At 30.6% G+C, this 21,734-nt stretch overlaps 1 protein-coding gene across 2 annotated transcripts; it reads left to right on the top strand.

Moving 5' to 3' along the window:
* The first annotated feature begins 11,874 nt into the window (after window positions 1-11,874).
* LOC124353844 lies at window positions 11,875-20,254 on the top strand. Of its 2 annotated transcripts, none has more exons than XM_046803867.1 (5): window positions 11,875-11,993; window positions 16,486-16,783; window positions 17,219-17,616; window positions 18,533-18,836; window positions 19,772-20,254. In XM_046803867.1, the coding sequence occupies exons 1-5, from the start codon at window positions 11,952-11,954 to the stop codon at window positions 20,197-20,199; spliced, it is 1,470 nt and encodes a 489-aa protein (XP_046659823.1). In that variant the 5' UTR covers window positions 11,875-11,951; the 3' UTR covers window positions 20,200-20,254. The 2 variants fall into 2 exon arrangements, with proteins under 2 accessions (XP_046659823.1, XP_046659824.1); XM_046803868.1 differs by lacking the exon at window positions 11,875-11,993 and adding an exon at window positions 14,061-14,193.
* Window positions 20,255-21,734: the final 1,480 nt, after the last annotated feature.

Here is a 21,734-nt window from a genome sequence, read left to right on the forward strand (position 1 = left end):
ACGTAAAATCACAATTTACGACAAAGAAAGGTTTTCAGGTTTCCATAAATCTTTCTTTCAATCTTAAAAGATTAATAACCGTAAATACCATATTCATCAACATATATTACACAAAATTAAATATACCGTCAACCACTAACGTATATTATGCATTATGCAGCGTCACAGTTCACTACAGGACTAATGAGTTATGGGGGATGATAGTGATGAGCATATTGACATTGATGGTTAGTTACGTAGAAGCACTTTGTGTTACAGCCACATCATGATAGGATCCAAATATTGTTACTTGTCCTCAATAACGCTAATACATTTAGTCGACATGGATTGTCAAAGGCACAGTATACCTCATAAGTTTATCAGACAAACATTTCATTCTTTGTTTGAAGTTGTTTTTTGTAAGATGGAAGGAAAACTCCTGCTTCCTCCAAATGTGTTTAAAGCACTCTATTAATTTAATGTTTCAATTACGTAATTTTTACTACACCCTGTAACTCCAGCCACTAAAACCTACAAAACATTCATTGATGTAAACTATACAAGTCCAGGATAGTAAAGGAAAATCACCATTGAGCCATAGTCGTACAATGCAACATATTCACTTTAACAAATTAAAGGAAATTATGTTGTACATTTATCACCTGTTTACGCAAAACCCCAAAATAATCTAACAGGACTGGAGGACAGGAATATTTAATGTAATTAGTAATATTTTATAACGGGCGTTAGAGTTATTATTTTAGACCCTGTGTAATTTATCAGATATCAAAAGTTTGTGTGAAACAGGCACTAATGATTATAGTTTAAAATAACAACGTAAAGTTTTGTGACTATTTTTTTAATAATGATTATTTTTTCGTTCCAACTTCCATCAGGACAGGGAATCCTTATCTAGATGTGACATAGATTCAAAGTTACACAGATGTAATCGTAGTTATGAAGATATTGAGATATGAAGCCTCCTATGATACTAATTTACGAGTGTTTAATGAAATTATATACAATAATAAGCATTTTGAACACATTGATATATTTTTTATTTCGTACGATGTACATTTCAAATTCTATGAATTCATCGTCGTGTTCATTTTTAGGTACCTGAAGAAGAATTCATAGAATTTGAAATGTGCATCGTACAAAATAAAAAAATATATGAAAAGTGTTCAAAAGGTTTATTATTGTATATAATTTACGAGGACCATACAAATGTGTAGGCTCTATAAAATAAGTATCTACTTCTGAAGAACTCACCCTCGTCAGAGATGTAGTGTTCCTGAAATTAAATGTAACATATGAAATGTTTAACGAATTAGATAGTCTTACATTTGTTAAATCCAAAAACGACCGTAAGGTGTTCTAAAAAGTTACATGTTTTGGAAATTTGTTTGCCAGAACTTAGGTTAAAATACGATTCACAGAAAGGATTCGTTCTTACTTTCGGTGGATTATATTTTAACCTATAGTTCTGGTCTCCAACAAATGTAACTTTTAGAGAAAACTTCAAGGTTGTTTTTGGATTTTATGGAGGTAAGAATACCTAATAAATTGTCAATGTAATCTAATATAGCATTACCAATGAATTCAAATTAAATATTCCTTGCCTATATCCCTATATATCTTATCCTAACTTGTGGCTTATGGATTCTAGCAGGGCCAATATTGAATACCATTACTTCGAGAAGAAGTATCTGCAATGACGGTGGAGATCATTATTCATATCTCCTCCAACATCAGAACTGGCTCTCTTCAGCCTAGAATGTTTGTGGCACCGATACGTGCGCTGCTAACAGGTAGACTAATCTTTCTCAAGTTCGTTGCGAGAAATATCTACACTCCATGGTCTTTTATTCCACCTGAAGAGCATATTCATCCGTACGGGAACCACAAAAATATATACGCTCTAAGGTCTTCTTTTAGAAATTCCAAAATAAGTTTTTACTTAGATGTCAGTGTAATATCCGTTTGTGTGATACATTCTCGTATATACGGATTTTCCAATATAATTCTCCGAATCGTCTCGTCCCTTCTTCAAACAAGAATTTCAGTTGTTTGCTATCAGTATGTCAATTACATTTGTCAGCATTGACGTCCATAATATATGAAATTTGCAAGATTTATATTTGCTACTATTCTTTCATACTTCAACATAGCAAACCTGCACAATATCAAGGGAATAAAGTAAAAAAGAGGTGAAAAAGTAATGCAGGACCAATTTGTCAAAACGTCATATTTCTTTTTTTGTAACACTTAACGATTGGAAATCTCTGTGTTCCTTCTCCACTTATATTGTTTCCTTTAAAACGCAATGCCAGTAAAGAATGTTTTTTATGTTAATTATTGCATTTATGGTTTTGTAACGACACATTGTTATTTTATTTCCGTTGTTAGAAAACATTGGGCCTAAATTTAAAATTTGGATTATAATTTTAATTATTATAATACGATAATTTAAAATAATAATTATTATAAATTAAGCTTTGTAGGATTTTTCACAATTTCTTCTTAATATATCTGATGGGTAAATTATTCATTACTCATATTATGGTGTCCCTGTTATAAGAACAGATCAGACAATGCATACTAAGTATTACAATGTAGTGTACGATTTATAAACAAGCTTAGAGTAAAAGAAGTCCATGAATGTGGTACTAATAATACTATTATGATTTTTCTTAATACTTTCTTATAATATGATAATACTATGTACGACTATAAGTTACTAATTATTAAAATATACTTAAATAGCACCCCGCTGATAAGTATGCGGCTAAATATTATGCAATACATCTAATACAAATAATTTCTATATATTCTATATACTGTATGATATATAGTACAGTATAGTAAACAAAGCGTGATGTTTTATTAGACCACATAATAAGTCTTTTTAATACTTAATATAAAAAAGCACAAAAGAAAATAAAAAAAATATCTTCACTACATTGTGTCATACCATTATTCCTAATTTCCCGATTTTAGATACTAGTATTAAACTTATGGAACATCTAGCACTTCATACTTCTTATGCCAAGTTTCAAAAATAATTTATATTATCAGTATTAATGCTTTTTATTCGTTTTGTGCATTATTCGTGATTTCCCACAGTTTTTAATAAGTTCATGTCAAGAATGTCTAATTACTAAGGCAGAACGCTTTACTCTTATTTTGGTAAAAAATGCTTCAATGTTTACTTATATGATGTAGAGTTTCGTCAGAAACTTGAAAATAAAACGGCAGATGACGGGTGAATATTCTAGAAAATATAAACAGTAAGAAGGTGTTTTACAAGTGTTGCTCTCTCCTTACTCCTTACTGACAGTCTTTAAATACATATCACAAAAATATTTGTAATGCTATTAAGGTTATTTATAATAGGTAAAATTCAACGACAATCCACTTTTTGTGTATTTAATCATATCTTTTTGCCATGCTGATATTGAAACACCGCTGAAATATGTTCCGGGAAACGTTCAATTCTGTGTGTTTATCTCATATGACGTGAGTTTATTGTAACACAATATCACAAAAATATTGTTTACTGTACAATTATCACTAGGTATAATTTGAAATTAGTTACTCAGTCTAGAGTAAGGTCCGCGCTCTTACATAATAAACTATGCAAACGAAATTCTGATTCCAATAAAACTTTAAAAATCTCTTAATATTCTAGTTTCTATGACAAAAAAAAAAAAATAAATAAAATATACGCGGTATTTTAATTATACTTTAAGTTCATTTATTTATGTATGGACAAATAGTTGTATACTTCTACTAGGCTTTTAGGTCAAAATAGACATTGTCAGATATGTTGTAGCTCCGTAATTTATATTTCAAGCAAATAGTGAATAATGTAATAACGCAAGTAAATCATGATAAATAAACAGGCAGCTTTCATAGCGCTACACAATGTATGTAAATCGCCACCTTTGTGCAGTTTCACGGAAAAAATCTGTTTCTAGTTGAGTTCGCTCCAGACTGAAAATTACGAAATGAGTTTTTACAGCTGACAGTTTTTTTACCTCCCCTCCTTCTCACCCTTCGCTTGTTCCCTTAGTGCTGCTCAGTTATAAAAAAATTCTTTTAAACTAGATAATATATTTTGGAAATGCATTCATAAGGAATAGAACGTAAAAATATAAATTTGAATTTAAAAAACACAAAAAAACAAATATATTATTCTGGAGAATATTGAATTATTAGTTTTAGTATATTTTAATTAAGCACTATTTCTCTAAATTATAAGTGTTATAATTTAATAAAATTTTACGTAATTTATTTAGCGTTAATCTGTAATAGACATTGATTTGAACCCGCATCAGCGTTTTATTGTATGAAGATAGAGTGAGAGAGACAGGGAAAGAGAATTAGGCAATGCTTATCCATATAGGAGCAATGCCTAAAATAACCAGGCGTACCGACGCCACCGCTCAGTCCTTGTTCAGATGTCCAGCTTAATGTATCTGCTATAAGCAATTCCTCAACCCATCGCAAATACATGATTTTAATCCCTTGATTAATATTTAGAGGTTAAGTTTGCCAATAAACTTTTGGTACAAATTTTTAGTTAAATTAAATCAACTAAGCAAATCGTACAAAAAAGAATAGAAAAATTCTTTAAATGTTATTATTTTTAGTGCCTTTAAAATAAACTTCATTTTTATACGGAAATTCATTAAAGATGTACAAGGTAATTAGCTTATTATTGTCTGAGAGCTCTGACGTTATGACGTTTCTAGAATTCCAGTTTATATTATTAACATCCTATTGATATTATAAATTCAAAAGTGCCTCTGTGTGTTTGTTTTGAATTTAAGCGTAAAATATTCAACTAATTGTATCAAAACTTTACATAGACATTCTTACAGACCCTGGGGTTAATATAGGCTTATTCTCAAAATATTTATAGGTTTCAGTATTAGTATTTTTTAATTATTTTAGTATTTTCCCTAAAGCGAGTGGAAATGAATTACGGTTGTGATTACTCACGCCAATATTAAGTAATAAACAAAAGATGAACAGTGGTATCTTGTAAATGAAATACAATTCTCTTGCTCTATTTAAATAATGTTTACAATACTCCTAAACATACATATTGTTTAGTGTTTTGAGTGCATCATAAATAAGTTTAAAAGATATTCTTGATCAGATTTCTACTGGTAGAAAAACACTATTATTTTAGTTTAATTTATTGATCAAATAATATTATTTTACAATAGTGTGTAAGTTGAATAAATGAGTGTTAAATCTTGTGTGTAAACAGGTTTTCGAAATGGTAGCAACTCGATAATTCCACGCTGGAACATTGAAAGGTCTCTTGAATAGCTTGTTATAGGAGCATTTGTGTTTCATTCATAAATATTAACCACGCTCTGAATGGGCTTTAATATTTCCTGCTCTGAATTCCACCCTGGCAGATTAAATTTAGTTGAGGACAAATCGATGGCGTTAAAGTGTCTCTCAGACAGAATGCGTAGGGCTTTTTCTGATTTGCTATGCTCAATTCTTCATTAATAAAGTCAATTACAGCATGCAAGTAATAAATATTTGGGATACACTCTTTATTAGGTTGTTTTACACATTTTTCGATTGTTTTTAACTCAAAATAAGATTCTAACTTATTAATTAGAATAATGTAAAAACACTGTAAAAAATAAAAAAAACAAGAAGGAACTAATTTTTGGAGGATTTTGAAATGTCGACGAATATGAGGAAATCATTTGATAAATATTTAAAACTTGATGAAATTGGTTTAAAAACATGCATTTGGTTAAAACCTATGGAGAGAACTATTAACTCTCATTCCATAAAATCAGTTGCTTACTGCTATCCAGGCAATCTGTAAATATTGTAAAGAATTTCTGATTAGGTATAGGTCGAAGCTGGTTTCCTATTTTTTAAATGTTATTTTTAACTTGATTAAATTAAAATTTTTATGTATTGTTGTTGTTAATTTATTATAGTTATTAAAAATTACGATTAATATACTATCTCTAAGTTGGATAATTAACAAATAATTTGATAATAACTATCGATTAACAAGTTTATACCTCTTAATGTCTTTCCAATTTTTAGTAAAAGGTTTGTCTAAATAAAAAATTTTAAATTATGTAGGTAAATTTATTAGTTTTATTTCAATTTATTGATATTATATATATATATATATATATATATATATATATATATATATATATATATTTGTGTGGAACACCTTATATAACATTAGTATTATAATAGCAAATGCCTAATAAGAAAAAATAGATTAATCGGAGTACCTTAATAATCTGTGTAAGTTGTTACATTAATCAGTGTATTTCACATTCTTCCAGGATAGTCTAGTTTTACACAAGTACAGGCAACTTTGCTTTTTCAACTTTCAATATGAATGATAAAATAATAATTAAAGCACATTTTATTTTAAAAATACATTGTATAAAACTGTATGCATGATTCAAAGGTTTTATAAGTTTTCAGCTGAGCAGCTGTGCTAAGATCAAAGGACATTCATCAACAAACAGATTTATAGCGTTGATATTGCTGTTTATTCCCAGAAAGTGTGAAAATAAATTCATACTAACCCTTCGTGAAATTACAAAAATAGTCTATCCCACACAATTTAAGCTTTTCCTCATAATAAACATTATTCAAAAATAAAACATGCTTTCAATCATCAAAGACCACCGTCAAGGTATAAATTAGTTACTTTATATTCATAATTAGGTTTATGATCTTGTTATTGGGTTTGAAAATGAAACTGCTAATCATATTTTATTTATTTCTTTAAAATCAGTTATAATCTAGAAAATCTATTAAAGAGTAGTTTCAAAACATTTAAAAAGTGTTTTTACTACGTTGAGACAAAATCTTCGTAAATAAAGTTATAAATTACTGAAAATCAATTTAATACCAGATAGCCCATTTTTAAGGGATGGGCAGGAAATATATTTTCCGATTTCAGTGTTTGAAACAAGATTTTCTTCATCCGTAACATAAAGGAAGAAGAAAAATACAGTACTCGACAGTGAAAAGTTAAAATGAAGAGATTAAAGTCTGTACAAACTTCAGTTTTTGTTTCATAATAATAAAAAATGTTAATATGAAAAATGACTCAATATACTAACTAAATTCTTAATGAAATTATATTAGAAACATTTTCTCATTTTTACTAACTAAAATACACAGGTTTACTGTTTATGCATTTTAAATGTCAATTTTAAAATGTCAGTTCTCTCATCAACTTTGTGTACTTTAGCCTAGACACCGATAAGCCAGAACATATCCGTGTAGTTGGTTTGAATCTACATAATTTTTTGTAAAATACAACAGGGGAAATGTCCAAAATGACGTAATTCTTTCAAATTTAAATTGGTTATTATTTTATTAATTTGGTTGTGTCTAAAAACATTTTTTCTCGGTAAATACTTTTAGATTTAGTTATAAACTAAAATTTTAACAAATTAAAACTTTGTAATTGTTAAATTTTACTACATGTTAATAAAGACAATAGTTTTCTAAATGGGTTTGGAAAAGTATTATATTTATTAATATTTAGTAACATTGTAAAGAAATGTTTCAATTACTCAATTAATCTTCCATGTAATAGTTTTTACTAAAATGGATATAAATGCCATGTAAGATTAGGTATCTTACGATATTAAGAGGAAACAAATCTATAAATATAAAAACCCTCTCCGTAAATTTCCCTAATGCTGTAATGTACGTAGCACACGATAGTACACAATGAAAGTCAAATATATGAATATTGCAGTTCGGTAGGATTATAAGTATGCATAACTTCACTTTTATTTAAACTTTGTTACTAGAGAGCCTATCCGAGTTAATTGGTGGACTACGAGGTAAAATTGTAGACCTCTATTCCATCTCAGTAATGTACTACTAATTAGAAAGATTACTGTAAAGGTTTAAACCTCATTTTATTCACCTATCATTAGCTCATCAGATACTTCATGTAAGTGTCTCCCTGTAACACTTGAGAACTTTCACAAAGTTTCTTAGTAAGAGCATCTTCAGTCAAGAGCTTAAGGAAGGTTACTCTCTATCTGATAAGCCGAGCTTGTTACTTCTTTAAATACAGCACGTCGTGTTAAACGATTTCCTTCTGTCTCTAATAAAAATACTTCCCTAAGTTAGTGATAGATTTATTTGTTTCAATTCAGTATTACAAAATATGTTTCGGGCAACTTTAGTTTATTGGTAAAATTTAGTCTCATACTATTTAAAATTTGTGTACACTACGTTCAGTAATTAAAATGAAACATTTTTACACGTTCATAGGTATAAAATATATCAATATAGATGCAATTTTCTTTTGCATCACATATAACACATATAAAATATTTGATCCTCAAAAGGATAGTTAAGTACAATTTTAACCCTGTAAACTAGGAATTAGGACTTTTTGATCATCCATGGAAAATGAGTAATAAGGGAAACATCTTGTTTTGTCGTATGACAATTATAAAATTACTAAATTAAAATTACGAGGTATTCATGTCATTTTATAAATATTCGTTATTTGTTAACAGTTTAAATTATCCGTTCAACTTCGGGATATTTTCGCTCGACTTCGCCTGAAGCGAAAAAATATATCTCTTTGGTTAACCGTGATCGATTGGAAAAACACGCCAAGTGTTTAAAAAGATTTACTAAATACATTTAGTCAGCAATAGAATAACATAACGTTAACATGAGCATCAACATTTACTCAGCATTGCCGATGTGTATCATGATACTTAGCTCAATAAGTATTATCATTCCGAGGATGGGTTTCGACGGGGACTAATCTGAAAATGTGTTAATAGCATATAAATGTTCTAAGACAATATAGGTGATATAAATGAACTGCACATGTGCGTGCCATTAAAATAGGAGTAAGTACTAATATATGCTTATTTTTTCTATCTTGATAGAGTAGAATTAAACCTGTCTTTTAACTGCGTCACTAGAAACTTGAAAATATGGAATGAATACACAATCGTGCACTTAGGAAACTTATTTCTTAAAGATATTTTTACTCATTTGCTGAAGGATATGTGCCAAGGGTATTTTGAAGAAGAATCTATTGAGAGTCTGAAACAATTACGAAAGTAAGTAATGGGCCTTTCGAGAAATGTAATCGTTTATAAAACCGTCGTGCACCAACCTGACATATAACACACATACGACCTACAGTGAGAATATTGGCAACGGAAACTTTAAATCAACATTTTCTTGCACAAATCACCAAACACAAAGTTTACACTGATTTTAGTAACCTCTGAAATAATCAAGGGAAGGAGATTTAATGACTGTTGTACCACCTCTGTTTGACTTATCTGTCGCAGATTCACGCGAATTACACACTGGAGCATCATCTGGAAATATGGCATAAAAAGCAATAAATCTCCTACATTCAATAGGTGAAAATGTAAGCCCAGTAGTACCAAGTATGTTTGACTGGCCTAACACAGATTTACGGGATTCAAAACTGGAGCATCATCTTAAAATGTGGCATATGAAATAATGAGAACCCTACAGTCAATGAAGTAGATTAATTAGATCCTAAAAATGTCATTCGCTAAGCTTTTTCAGATTTTCTACTGAATACACAGCGTAATATATTTTCGTTTTAAAGAACTGTATAATGGCCATGATCAATTTGTGAATCTGATGAGGCAATGAGAAAACCTCTTTGTCAGTTGTACACTGGGTGGCTGTATTCAGATATAATTCTTTTATCTGATATTGAAATAATTCAAAGAGTGAGCTTCTGAACTTCTTCTTCGCCAGAATTTGTATCTCTTCAGATGTGGACTCTGGATTCCAAGAGTCAAGTCTCTCACAGTGTTATGTTTCAGACGCTGCACTATGCATAATGATAAACAGAGCTGAACTCAAATGTTATACTTCAAATAAGATTTTAATATTATACACTTTTCCCTAAAAATAAACTGAAATTATTTTATAACTGCAAAAGGTAGTGTATGAAGGATAAGTAATAAACTTTAATTGATTTTCGTGAATTATGTAAAGTATTATAACTTAAGATTAACTGACTATTGCGCTGTATTATATGATAAAAAATGCAATGCACGAAAACTTTAATGTAGGTTTTTAAATCTTTTTCGACGGTGCTTGTCTAAGCTGTTAAGGTGATGCATTATTTTTGGAGTTTGTTATTTATAAATAGAATTTTTGTCACAGCTCTTTAAGATACGTTTTGTTAATATGTTAAAATAAAAAAATGTTTATTATTCTACGAGGAGTAGTAGAAATTTTAAGCATAATTTTGGAAAATTCCATAATTAGACCTAAAGATAAATATTTCAAAAGCATATGATTTTTTTACAAAACGTAACCGTTTTAGTATATAGGTACCGTAAAAAAAATTCCATCTGACTTTTTCTAGTGATCTAGTTATAAGTTTTTCTGAATTCCTAAGTTATAACATTCATGCTTAATTCCTTATGGAGTTTACTCTGTCCGCCTCCATGAAAGTGATCTAAATCGTCTATAAAGATAATATAAACAAAATAATTTGCCACAAAATTATCGGTTGCACTATTTTTAAGGCTGGAATTTGAAGATGAGATCTCTAACTTTCCATTTAGTTTGAACCAGTCATTATAGATTTAAACACTTTAAAAATTAAGAATATATGCAAAAATTAATGGGCTGTCATCATTTATAAAAACCTGCCCATTGCGTGATAGAAAAATAATCTTCATAGTTTGCTCTCTGAACAAATATTTTCCTTAAATTCCCTAAAAAATGTCAAAATCATCTTTGACAGATTTTTGAAGACTACTTCAGATATTTTTCTGTGTTTTCTTTCGAAAAATAGTGGCCTTAAGGACATCCATATCTTCTAATACACACACATCAAAAAAAGGAAGCTTGTTTTGGACTTCCACTTCCTTTGTAAGGTGGGTGGAAGGAGTAATACTAATAGTGCGATTCAAAAACTCATTGAATTTAGTGTCTCCATGAGGAAAAATAACAAAGGTACCATCCAAATACCTCCACCAAATCGTCAGTTTGAACTGAGCTGAAGCCAAAGCTTTTTTCAAACATTCCTCCGGAAACATACTTTCGAAAATAGGAGACAATAGAGAACTCATTGCCATCCCCTCATCTTGACGATGAATTTGACCCTCTAACTCTAAATAATTGCATTGAGTGCATAGTTCTAACAGTTGTATAATTACTGGCGCCGGAAGTTTAATTCTTTCATTTAATATTTGGTCTTATTTGAGACGTGATTTAATGATTCCGAGAGTTTCTGAAACTGGGACATTTGTGAACAGAATTTCAACGTCAAAACTTACTAGTTTGTCAGTTTCAGTCAACTTCATGGATTTTGACTTCTCTACAAAATTCCTGGAATGTTTGATAAAAGAGTTAGTTTTTCCTACCAATCGTTATAAAATGGTCAAGAGGACTTTAGACAATTCCCTACAAGGTAAATCGCGTGAACAAATGAAGGACAGGAAAGGAGTGATAGGTTTGTGGATTTTGGGAAGGCTATACATATAGAGGATTATTGTATGGTGAGGAGTTGATTTAGATCTACATTTATCTGAAAAATATGCTTTGTGTTTTATTAACGTGTTTGCTACTTGCGTTCAAATAAATCAGTCGGGTCTTTATTTAAACTGTATATTTGCTAGTATTTAGAGTTTCCGCAATCTTTTCTTTATACGCTACTGAGTCAAGTACAGCAGTTGAACAACGGTTCAATTTCCTGATTTGTAGTTACATAAAGATATATGCACATTTATGGAGATAACGCAGCTGCCATGAGTTTACTTTCCTCAAATTAGACACACCTTTACTTAATACATAAAACATATTCGTTTACTCATTCGTTCTGCTTTTCAAACTGTCTACTGTTTCATTTATAAGTTCTGGTGCTTTGGCTTACACCGTATGAAGAATTACTGTCCAATACAACAATGGGTGATAGCTTCTATTCACGTGTCTTCTTAATCTCGGTGGTAAGTGTTTCTTCAAAATTTCCGTTATACGGTATAACATTTTGTTATAATTCTATTACGTAAAGATTGGAGATTCTCCTGAAAGTCAACCTTAAAAATGTTTATTTGCTTAACACTCTGGACGAGATATATCATGATTATAATGTTCACACTTACTGCAGAATAATATACTCGCCTGGGGCTCAAAGTGTTGAATTATTACTTTTATCTATTAAAATCTACAATACTAAGTCTTCCTTATGATATGTAAACCACATCTGTGACATTACTTTCCAAATAGCTAATTCCATATATTTATTTTAAGGAAATATATTTTACTTTATACATGTAATCCAATTTTAGTAATTTTTTCTATAAGATTTGATATGTAAAGAAGGAGAATTTGCTCAATTGATTGTCCATATAAAAAGAAGAAAAATCCTAAAATATTGAGGAAATTCTCCTTCTTTACTTACAAAATATTGTACATCGTGAACAGATTTAAAGGGCTTGTTCGACTTTGTACAGTTTATAGTTCCGAGCTTTGTATCAAGTTGCAGTTGAATTAAAATAAAAAAGTCAAAGTCAAATAATTAAATGAAATAAACATTAATTCTAGAAGTATACGTAAACGAAGGTCTTTAACAAAACTATTATTGCACCTATTTTGAATTTCATACGGTATAGCCTATATGTGATAAAAAGTGTTGTACCAACTTATTAGTCTATTTTTTCAAAGTAAGATCTTTTGTAAATACAATTTCTATTGTATATATATATATATATATATATATATATATATATATATATATATATATATATAAAATAATATACAATGTAACCTAATACATTTATTTACTTATGCAACGAAAAATTGCTTCAAATTAACAAAGATTAACAAAGGGACTTGGAAACGAGTTCATAATTTTACTCGTCTATTTAGGTATGCACATTAAGTTTATTGTAAGATAATCGTTACTTTTATATCCTTTATGATATTTTTGAGTTCTTAAAATTAAAAAAACTAAGTACATAATAATAATTTAGTCAATAGTGAATTTAATTTGAAACCTCAGATTAACCTTCTTACGGACCCAAAGATTTTAAATATTGTGTAACCCCCATGATTAAGGCCAAAGCTAATATGTAATTTATCTATGATCAGCTGATCAATGCGTGTGCGTTATTTCAGAAAATGATACTATGAATAAATATTACTATTACATTCTATTTAAAAAATCAAATAACACTCAAAACAGCTTAGTTTGTAAAAAAAGTGACGTAAACTACGTCATTTCGAATAAAATGCAAATATGTAAATAACATATTCCCAGGAATTAATGTGGAATTGCTCAAAAATACATTCATCATTAAAGGGCGAATCAGTTGATTTGTGAATAGCCGTTAAAAGTGTTTAACTTCTGTTTAAATAGGGTATTAATATTACGTATACAAATTGTAAATTGATATTGCTCATAAAAATACAATTTTCCGTTATTTTTGAACCGAAGACCTGATGTATCAAATAGCATAAGAAGCGATTATTTTATTTATTATAATTTAAAAACCTGAAAATTATTAAAGATAATTTTATTTATCTTTTGCACAGTGAAAAGTAGACACATAATCACGTAAAATTGAAATGCTGTATCTTAAGGAACTTAGTTATGATATTTTACCTAAAAAACACAAAAGTACGTTCTGACTGAATACGGAGCAATTTAGGATATTTGTTTATAAGGAAATATTTCTTTCTTTTAGCATAATTAAGCATTTTAAAATCTTTTAACGTATTTTTAACCACCCTGTACGAGGGCGTATATGCCAGGTTTATATTTAAACGGGGATAAATCTATACCCGATATATGTGTGTCTATGTAGTGACAAAATAATAAGCGAGCTCAACTGTTTAGAGAAACCGCTATTGTAAATCACGAAAATCCCGAGCGCTTTACGACACTGATAAAAGTCTTAAAACGAGGAAAGCGCAGAACTACTGTGCTGTATGTTAACAAACTGTAACATGTACAGTGTTTGTTGTTTAATCAGCTTAAGCTACAGTAAAAACAGTTTGTTTGGATTATTTACGAACGAGGAAAGTAACTGAATATTTCAGACTGTATATAAAGTGAACTGGTCATGTATTATTTCAGTCTAAACATATTTCCTTCGTACATGTGTTACAATGGCAACATCGTTGTTCATTACATTAGTAGTCACGGTAAGCAATGCCTTAATTAATAGTTTTGGAAGATTTTTTTATGCACTTGAAGACATTATTTGAAACCTTTGTAGTAGTTTTAATGAAAAAATTTCTTAAAATTTCTTATATACTATATATAAATATAAATAATATATTAATTAATATACTTTCTATCAACTTCATAATCAGATAATCTCATGAATATTTTATATTTATTAAAACTGTTCAGAAAAGTCGTAAAGGTTCTTATTGTAGTCACATACTTTTTGGGCACGAACTAAAAACAAACGTAGTTCTATTAGATTGATCTTGGAGTCTGAGAGGAATTCCATCGTTGTAAATAATAGCCATTGATAGTACTACACTAAAAACTCTAAAAGTTAAACAGGCCTTCAATGTTTTCTGAACGGATCATATGTAAATGTGTTTTAAGTGAAATCTTAAGTACAGAAACGTTTAAAATAGAATAGTATTCACTAACTTAAACACCAACTTTCTTCAATTCAGTTTTATTTTATACTATTTAATGGGATAACGTTATTCTGTAATTCTGCACCTTAAGTGTGGGTTAGAAAATTTGATACGGAATTTGCTACATTTTAAAGTGAACAACTTTACTTAAGTAAATATCAAGAATTTTTTAACCAAAATATTACCGCACAGATTACCAACAAGTTTTCCACTTCTAACATACAAAAAAGCTAAATTATGGCTTATATACAGGATGGTTGGATAAGGGTGTCATAAACTTCAGTGTAATATAATACTTATCATTTCAAACAAAAAATGTCATTTAAACTAGGTTGAGAAGTGTCTCGTTTAGCCGCTTGCCACCATTTTGTATTTTTTTATTAAAAAACATTATCTTTAAAACTAGTTAAGATAAAAAATCCATTTTGGAAAATATGTTTGAATAAATGAGAAATATTTTTTTAATGTGTTATTTTATTTAATATTAACAAAATGGCGTCATTTCAAATTTGTTAAGTAAAATAACAAAAAGATCAGTATATTTATAAAATATTTACTAGATACCAACTATTTTAACATTTTTATTAAGACGGTACTCGTTATAATGAGATTCGTAAATGCATAAGCGAACATAACCATTTAAATGCATACTTGTACAAGTCGGGAGCAGTAAAACTTTTGTCTTTCGATAGGTATCAGCTGCTTTAAATAGCTTATAAAAATTTTACAAGATACCTACTTTTTTTAAATTTGTAAAGAAACTGCAACGGTACATTTTTCAAAGAAATTCGTTGATGCATAAGCGACCACGACCATTTTAAAGATACGCTTTCACAAGCCAGGAGCTCCAAACAAGTCATAGTTGACAGGGCTCAATGGTATCTTGCTCCTGGCTTGTGCATTGCGTTTGAATTTTAATAATAAAGTTAATTATACATTTTTATAATAGTTCGTATTTAGTATGTGTCTTATGCTATACTGGAACCTTTAAAATTACATTACAAATATTCTACAAACGCCATTTTGCTAATGTAAGCAATTAATAATTATTGTACAAATTTGCCTCTTCTCTATCCAAAATTATGTGTCAAACTTGGTTTCTCTACCTAGTTTTTGAGATAATAGTTTGTCCATAACGATTAAAAAATGTCGGCTAGCGGCTAAGCTAGACATTTGTCGATCAATAATTAAACCAAATTTTTTCTTTAAAAAAAATAAGAACTCTCACCCACATAAGTTTGTGACACCCCATTGTTAACACCGTGTATGACGAGCTCGGCCAGTCTGTGGAATGTAAAGCATATCAAATGTATACAAACATAGATCGCGCGTTCTACCCACAAGTCATGTGCACAGCAGAATATACTGTTAATGGTTGTGACAACATTGAATAGAGGATTATTCTTTGTATCTGAGAAAGGGACTGTAATGGCCTAAAAAAACCAAAATGTTGTGTTCTATGAAAATCTGCTATGGAAAAAAAATATAAAAAAGCTGTTTGAATGAAATCTGTGTCAACTTACTTGATATTAAATGTTTATCTTGAATTATAAACTCAGAAGCGTACATTGGAGACTCTATTTAAATTATTTAGAAAGGCTTAGACAGAAGTAGTTAACTAATGTGAATCATGGGTCAGAGTCTAGGTGCGAGGATTTTATTTAGTGGTTTGGGTAAGTGGGCCTTCAACAACTCGTATTTATATTATTTGCTTTATGCCCAAGTAGGAAATTTCATAGAAATACAATGTTTTATTAGTTGTTTTATTATGTTTTCCTAGATGTGATTGTTTTTAGAGCAGTACTCCCAAAACCTAAGCTGTGTAACTATTCTATGCAGATATTGTCCTTGGCCGTTGCGGACATAAAAGTGAGTGATTATGTCTCCTGGAAGAAAGCAGACATATCGGCCTGGCACCAATATTTCCCTAGTCGTGCGCTGCAGGAAGAGAACTTGACCAATATCGGCGCAGTAAATGCTGCACAGAGCGTGGAGCAGGGTCTGGAGGAGAGTCTGCGCAGAGTCGCATGGTACCAGGCGCAGGAGCTGTCGACTGCGCAGTTGATGATGGAGGGGACAAGCGCACAGGGCTGTGTCGAAGGCATATCTACCTTCATGACTAAAGCTATAGATAACGGTAGGTTACAATAGATTTTTATAGTTTGACGAGTTATAAGTGTTGTAATAGAATTGTATTGTATTTTTTCAAACACTTTATGTAACGGGAGAGCCGATAGCCAAGCTGCATTAAACGTCAGACTTTCGATCTGGGTAAGGGATAGCGCAGATTAAAATCTTGTCTATGACCGTAGCACTTTTTGTCTTGTACTATATCGATTCTCCTGTATATTCTGTTTCATAAGATCGTAGCAATCGTCAATGGCTCTTGAGGTCAAACAGATTATAATTTCAAAGCCAGATTAGCCTATTCTAAACAATCATTAAAATTTTGGTATTTGTTTATATTCAACGTCAAAAAACGTTATTGAAATACTATTTAACATTGGTGAAACCCTGTTTTAATTATTAAGTACACTTACGAATATTTTACACATTACTTTTGTTTACACAGAGATATCCACCTACCAGGATTGTGCAGCTGACGTTCTGCCCAGACTGCGTCGTGCAGCCGCCAATCTAACAAGGATAACTACCAACTACCAGAACGCTTACAACAGGGCTCTAGCAGGGATCGACAGCTGCGTCAGGATCTACCCCAATAAGGACTCTCTTAGTAGGCTGAAGACTTGTGTGGAAGCGTGGAACAAGAACTACTTCACTGTGGCAAACAATACCAGGAGCTACAACGCCTTCGTCAGTCCGGCCATGACGATCTTCACTACAGCAGCAGAGTGCGCTCAAACTGCTGCGAAAAATGTGGTCGCCAAGGGATGGGAGTTTTTGCAGAAGCTGGTACACTGCGCGAAACTGAGTGAAAATATAGACTCGCAGGCGTATGAGGAACAGGTGGTAAGTTATCTGCAACTATCTAAATATGGAGTATTACGCGAGGGCCTGGACAATTTTTATTTCAGTCTATCTGTCAGTCTGTCCACACAATATCTCATAAATGAACTGAACTACAGATTTCTAGTTGACAATGACATGAGGAACGCTGACTTCGATGATAGTGCCTGTCACTCCATGGGATTTGCTGAGCATTAAAGAATATTTTTACATTGGTCTTACGGTTAACCATGATAGCAACGAGAAAATGTTATTATTAAATATGTGTAAACAAAGTCAGTATACATATAAGAGATTTTTACATGTTACATATTTAAAAATGTAGCCGAACTTTCCAAACACATTAAGTATAATTTTATATGAACTTTTTGTGTAGAAATTCACTTAAACACAGATATGAGACCCAGTTAAATGAAAAATGTGAATGTATCGTGTAGCATGATATCTCAAGAAATATTTTACCTAAAATATATTTTCATTTACAAATGAAAAAATGAGTTTTATGATAATGCATGTCGTCATGGAAGACTATCACTGTGTAGGCTGACACAATTTATCTTTTATTTCCTGTTGGGATTGCTTTCCTTAAGATTGTGTGTCATTCTATCTGTTAATAATAAATCTACGAACTTAAAATTTTACATTAAACCTCAGCGAAGTCCATTACAAGACAAGTGGTGTGGTGTATTTCTATCTTTTCTTATCTTCTATCTTCTATCTTTTAGTGGTGTGTAAGTAATATTAAACAGTGTCAAAATTATCTTAGGGTAACTGTTTGAATTATTTTAAAATAAATATATGACAACAAAAATAATGGTTTCGGTTATAAAGGGTTAGTTAAATGATAAATTGAATTTTACTTTAGCTAAGTTCAGATTTCTAAAATTTTCTGATCTTTAGTTTTTTGGTCACGTTCCAGTCCACAGGATATTCCAACTACTTGACCCAGAACGACCTCACCTCTCAGGTCCAGCTAGCTCAGGCCCTCAACAGCCAACAAGTCAGCCAGATAGAAGAGAAGATGTTGTTCTACTACGATCTGCAGAAGAGAGCTCTGGAGAGTTACGTCATAGAATCCAGAGGATCCGGCCACTACTTGTCTCAAGTTGTGGGCTATCTCTCGGGATACTACTCCACCATCGCGGCCACATCCAGTGACAACCCGGGCGAGGTTCACTGTTCCACCGCAGCTTACTCGGCTATTAGTGCTGTTGCGAATTCTGGTAATGCTTCATAACGTCCTAAGAAATGTGTTTATATACGCATATACAGTTTAGTGCTATCGTTTATAGTACGTTCAGTATTACAGTACTAAAGTCACAATACAGATTCATATTATTTTTATATTCAATTCACAATTTAATTTCTAATTGTACATATTATGTTTCAATAATAATTAATTAATTTTATATTGAAAACACCAATTCAAACAAATGTTCCATTAGTAATGGATTTTGTTTAAATTCCTCATGCATCAAATCTGGCCATTTTCTCATGTTTTAAGAATAGTGCTATTTTTTACATTCTTTCTTCACTTTCATAAAATATGTATAAAAAGAGATTTTTGATATTATCTGAACAGTGTTTTCAAACACCTTTACTGCGGTGAGTGATTTTGATTATTGTATTGCAATTATTCTTATGTCCCGTTTAATGAAGTTTAAAACTACTATGCAATAAGAACACATCTATTATAAATTTTGTTAGATATTGCATGCAAATTTATACTTTGAAATAGTTCAGATCTTACATTTGTGCGAATTATTAATTTTTAATCTCTATCACCAAATTTTACTTGACAGTAACTATGATAAAAGTGTTAAAACAAGCTTATTCGTTGTTTTAATAAAAGGTACAGAGCCTCTTTTATAAAGTATTATTTACTGTTATCTATGGTATGGTGATAAAAAGTGTCGATATGATTATTTACAATCGGAAGTTTTGAAAATGCATGTACTGTAGACAAGGGAATCAACCATTGTACGACGTTATTCTTTTTACGTGCTTTTTCGAATTAAAATATGGTTTTGGAGATGTGCAGATCAATTATTGTATTAAAACTATCATAATTTTACTTGAAACTCAAATATTATTTCTGGTATAACAAAAGTATTAGACAAATGAAAACCTAATAATTATAAGAATTCAATTTTTTCAGGATCTTTAGCAGCCTTGGCATGTGACCAGAATATCGTCGACGACACCAAATATCGTCTCTCCAAAGTTAACAACGAATTTGCCGCAGTGAACAGTCTCTTGCCTGCAACCGGAAATGTGGCAATCCTCTCTTGTTTCAGTGAAGGATATATCTTCGCGGAGAAAACCATCCTTAGCTGCTACAAGGTTGCCTCTTCACATTTCAGTGTAAATTACAAGGATGTGTACGACAGTGTTGTGAAGGACGTAGCGATACTTCTGGGGTATGAGAGCAGCTTCTTCGGGAACAATTCTCTTCCTTGCGGCGACTCTGTACTCAGGAGAGCCTACTCGGAAGCAGAGAAGGTCCTGTACGACCTGCAGCGCTGTCTATATAAAGACTCCGGTACTAAATACGCCGTCATTACTCCGGCCTCAGTACCATCATAGTTTCTGGAACAATTGTTGACAACACGGATGTGTTTCATTAAACAGATTTATGTAATGTATCTTCAGTTATTCAACATTCCATGTTATATAATTATATGAATGAGAACCTTTAAGAAACACATAATTTCTTTATTGTACTATCACTAGTATAAACAAATTCAACATTTTCCAATATATAATTTTTATTCTGTGCAAGGCCTTTCTGAATCAAAGATTCCATCATCAGGCACTTCACAAATTATCAAATGTTTACATTTTTAAATAATAATTAATTTTTATAATAACATATGGTTAACAATTTGGATGTATGGTTAGCCAGTATAAAATATTTAATCAGAATTACATTTTTAATTTCTTTATAAATTGAGATGAGAGTAAAACTGAATTTTGAATTGTCCCGTCTTCATTGTTGATAAGTTTTTCTTGATTTGTGTTAATGTAAAATGTTTCCAAGCATTTAAGTGTATTGTGTTAGTAACTTTCTTTTAATAATCGTTAAATTTTTATTAGAGATGGTGTGTCCAGATTCAATACAGTGATTCGCCACAGCAGATTTTTCATTTCTTCCATATTTTTATATGTGCAAAGTGTTCTTTAAATCGTGTCTTGATGTTCCTTTTAGTTTGGCCAATGTACAATTTATCACAGTCGTTGCATTTAATTTCATAAATTCCTGATTTGTTTTCGAATGTGGTTTTGTCCTTGGGATTTCCTAATATTTGTGATAATTTGTTGTTTGTTTTATAAGTGATAGATTTGTTTGTATGCTTTTTAAAAAAATTTTTTGCAATTGATTTGAAATGTTACTGTATGTTGTACAGATGTATTCTTGTTTCTTATCTTGAAGTGGGTAGTAAATGTTGTTCTAGATTTTTCTTAATTTTCTTTTGATGGATTTGTTAAGTATGTTGTCAATAAAGTTGTGTGGTGTAACCGTTTAAAAATAGCAATATGTTTTATGTAGTTTAACTCTTTGTTGTAGTTATCGATAGATAGTGGTGTATTCAAAAGTCTGTAAATCATTGAGTTGAAACTAGCTCTTTTTTGTTGAGGTGGATGGTTAGATTCGTTGATAATAAATCTATTTATATGCGTCGGTTTCCTGTAAATGTCAAATTCAAATTTCGATTGGTTTCTAATTACTAAGACATCTAAAAATGGTAAAGTATTGTTTTTGCTCAACTTCGTATGTAAATTTAATTGTAGGGTAAAATGAATTTAGGGTCGAGAATAAAGTTTTGTAGATTTCATTCTTATTAAATATTTCGAAGACATCGTCAACATATCTTATCCACTTTCTTGGAAAATATTTCATTTTTGTTTTTGGCCGTAGTTTCAAAATAACTCATAAATATATTTGCAATGAAGCATGAAAGAGGATTTCCCATCGCTGTACCATCAATTTGAGTGTAGTATGATTCTTTAAATTGAAAAGTATTATGATTCATACACAGGTTTATTAACATGGAATATTCATCAACTATTTCTTTTTGTAAATTTTATGGAAGACAACCAATTCAATATTATTTCCATTG

The sequence above is a fragment of the Homalodisca vitripennis genome, chromosome 2, assembly GCF_021130785.1.
Source record: "Homalodisca vitripennis isolate AUS2020 chromosome 2, UT_GWSS_2.1, whole genome shotgun sequence".
Taxonomy (NCBI): domain Eukaryota; kingdom Metazoa; phylum Arthropoda; class Insecta; order Hemiptera; family Cicadellidae; genus Homalodisca; species Homalodisca vitripennis.

Bases quoted from the DNA above. Each gene is read 5' to 3' on its own strand.
- LOC124353844 (XM_046803867.1), top strand. From the start codon at position 11,952: ATGGGTGATAGCTTCTATTCACGTGTCTTCTTAATCTCGGTG. The intron at 16,784-17,218 runs GTAGGTTACAAT...TTGTTTACACAG, and splicing joins GACTAAAGCTATAGATAACG to AGATATCCACCTACCAGGAT. The intron at 18,837-19,771 runs GTAATGCTTCAT...CAATTTTTTCAG, and splicing joins TAGTGCTGTTGCGAATTCTG to GATCTTTAGCAGCCTTGGCA.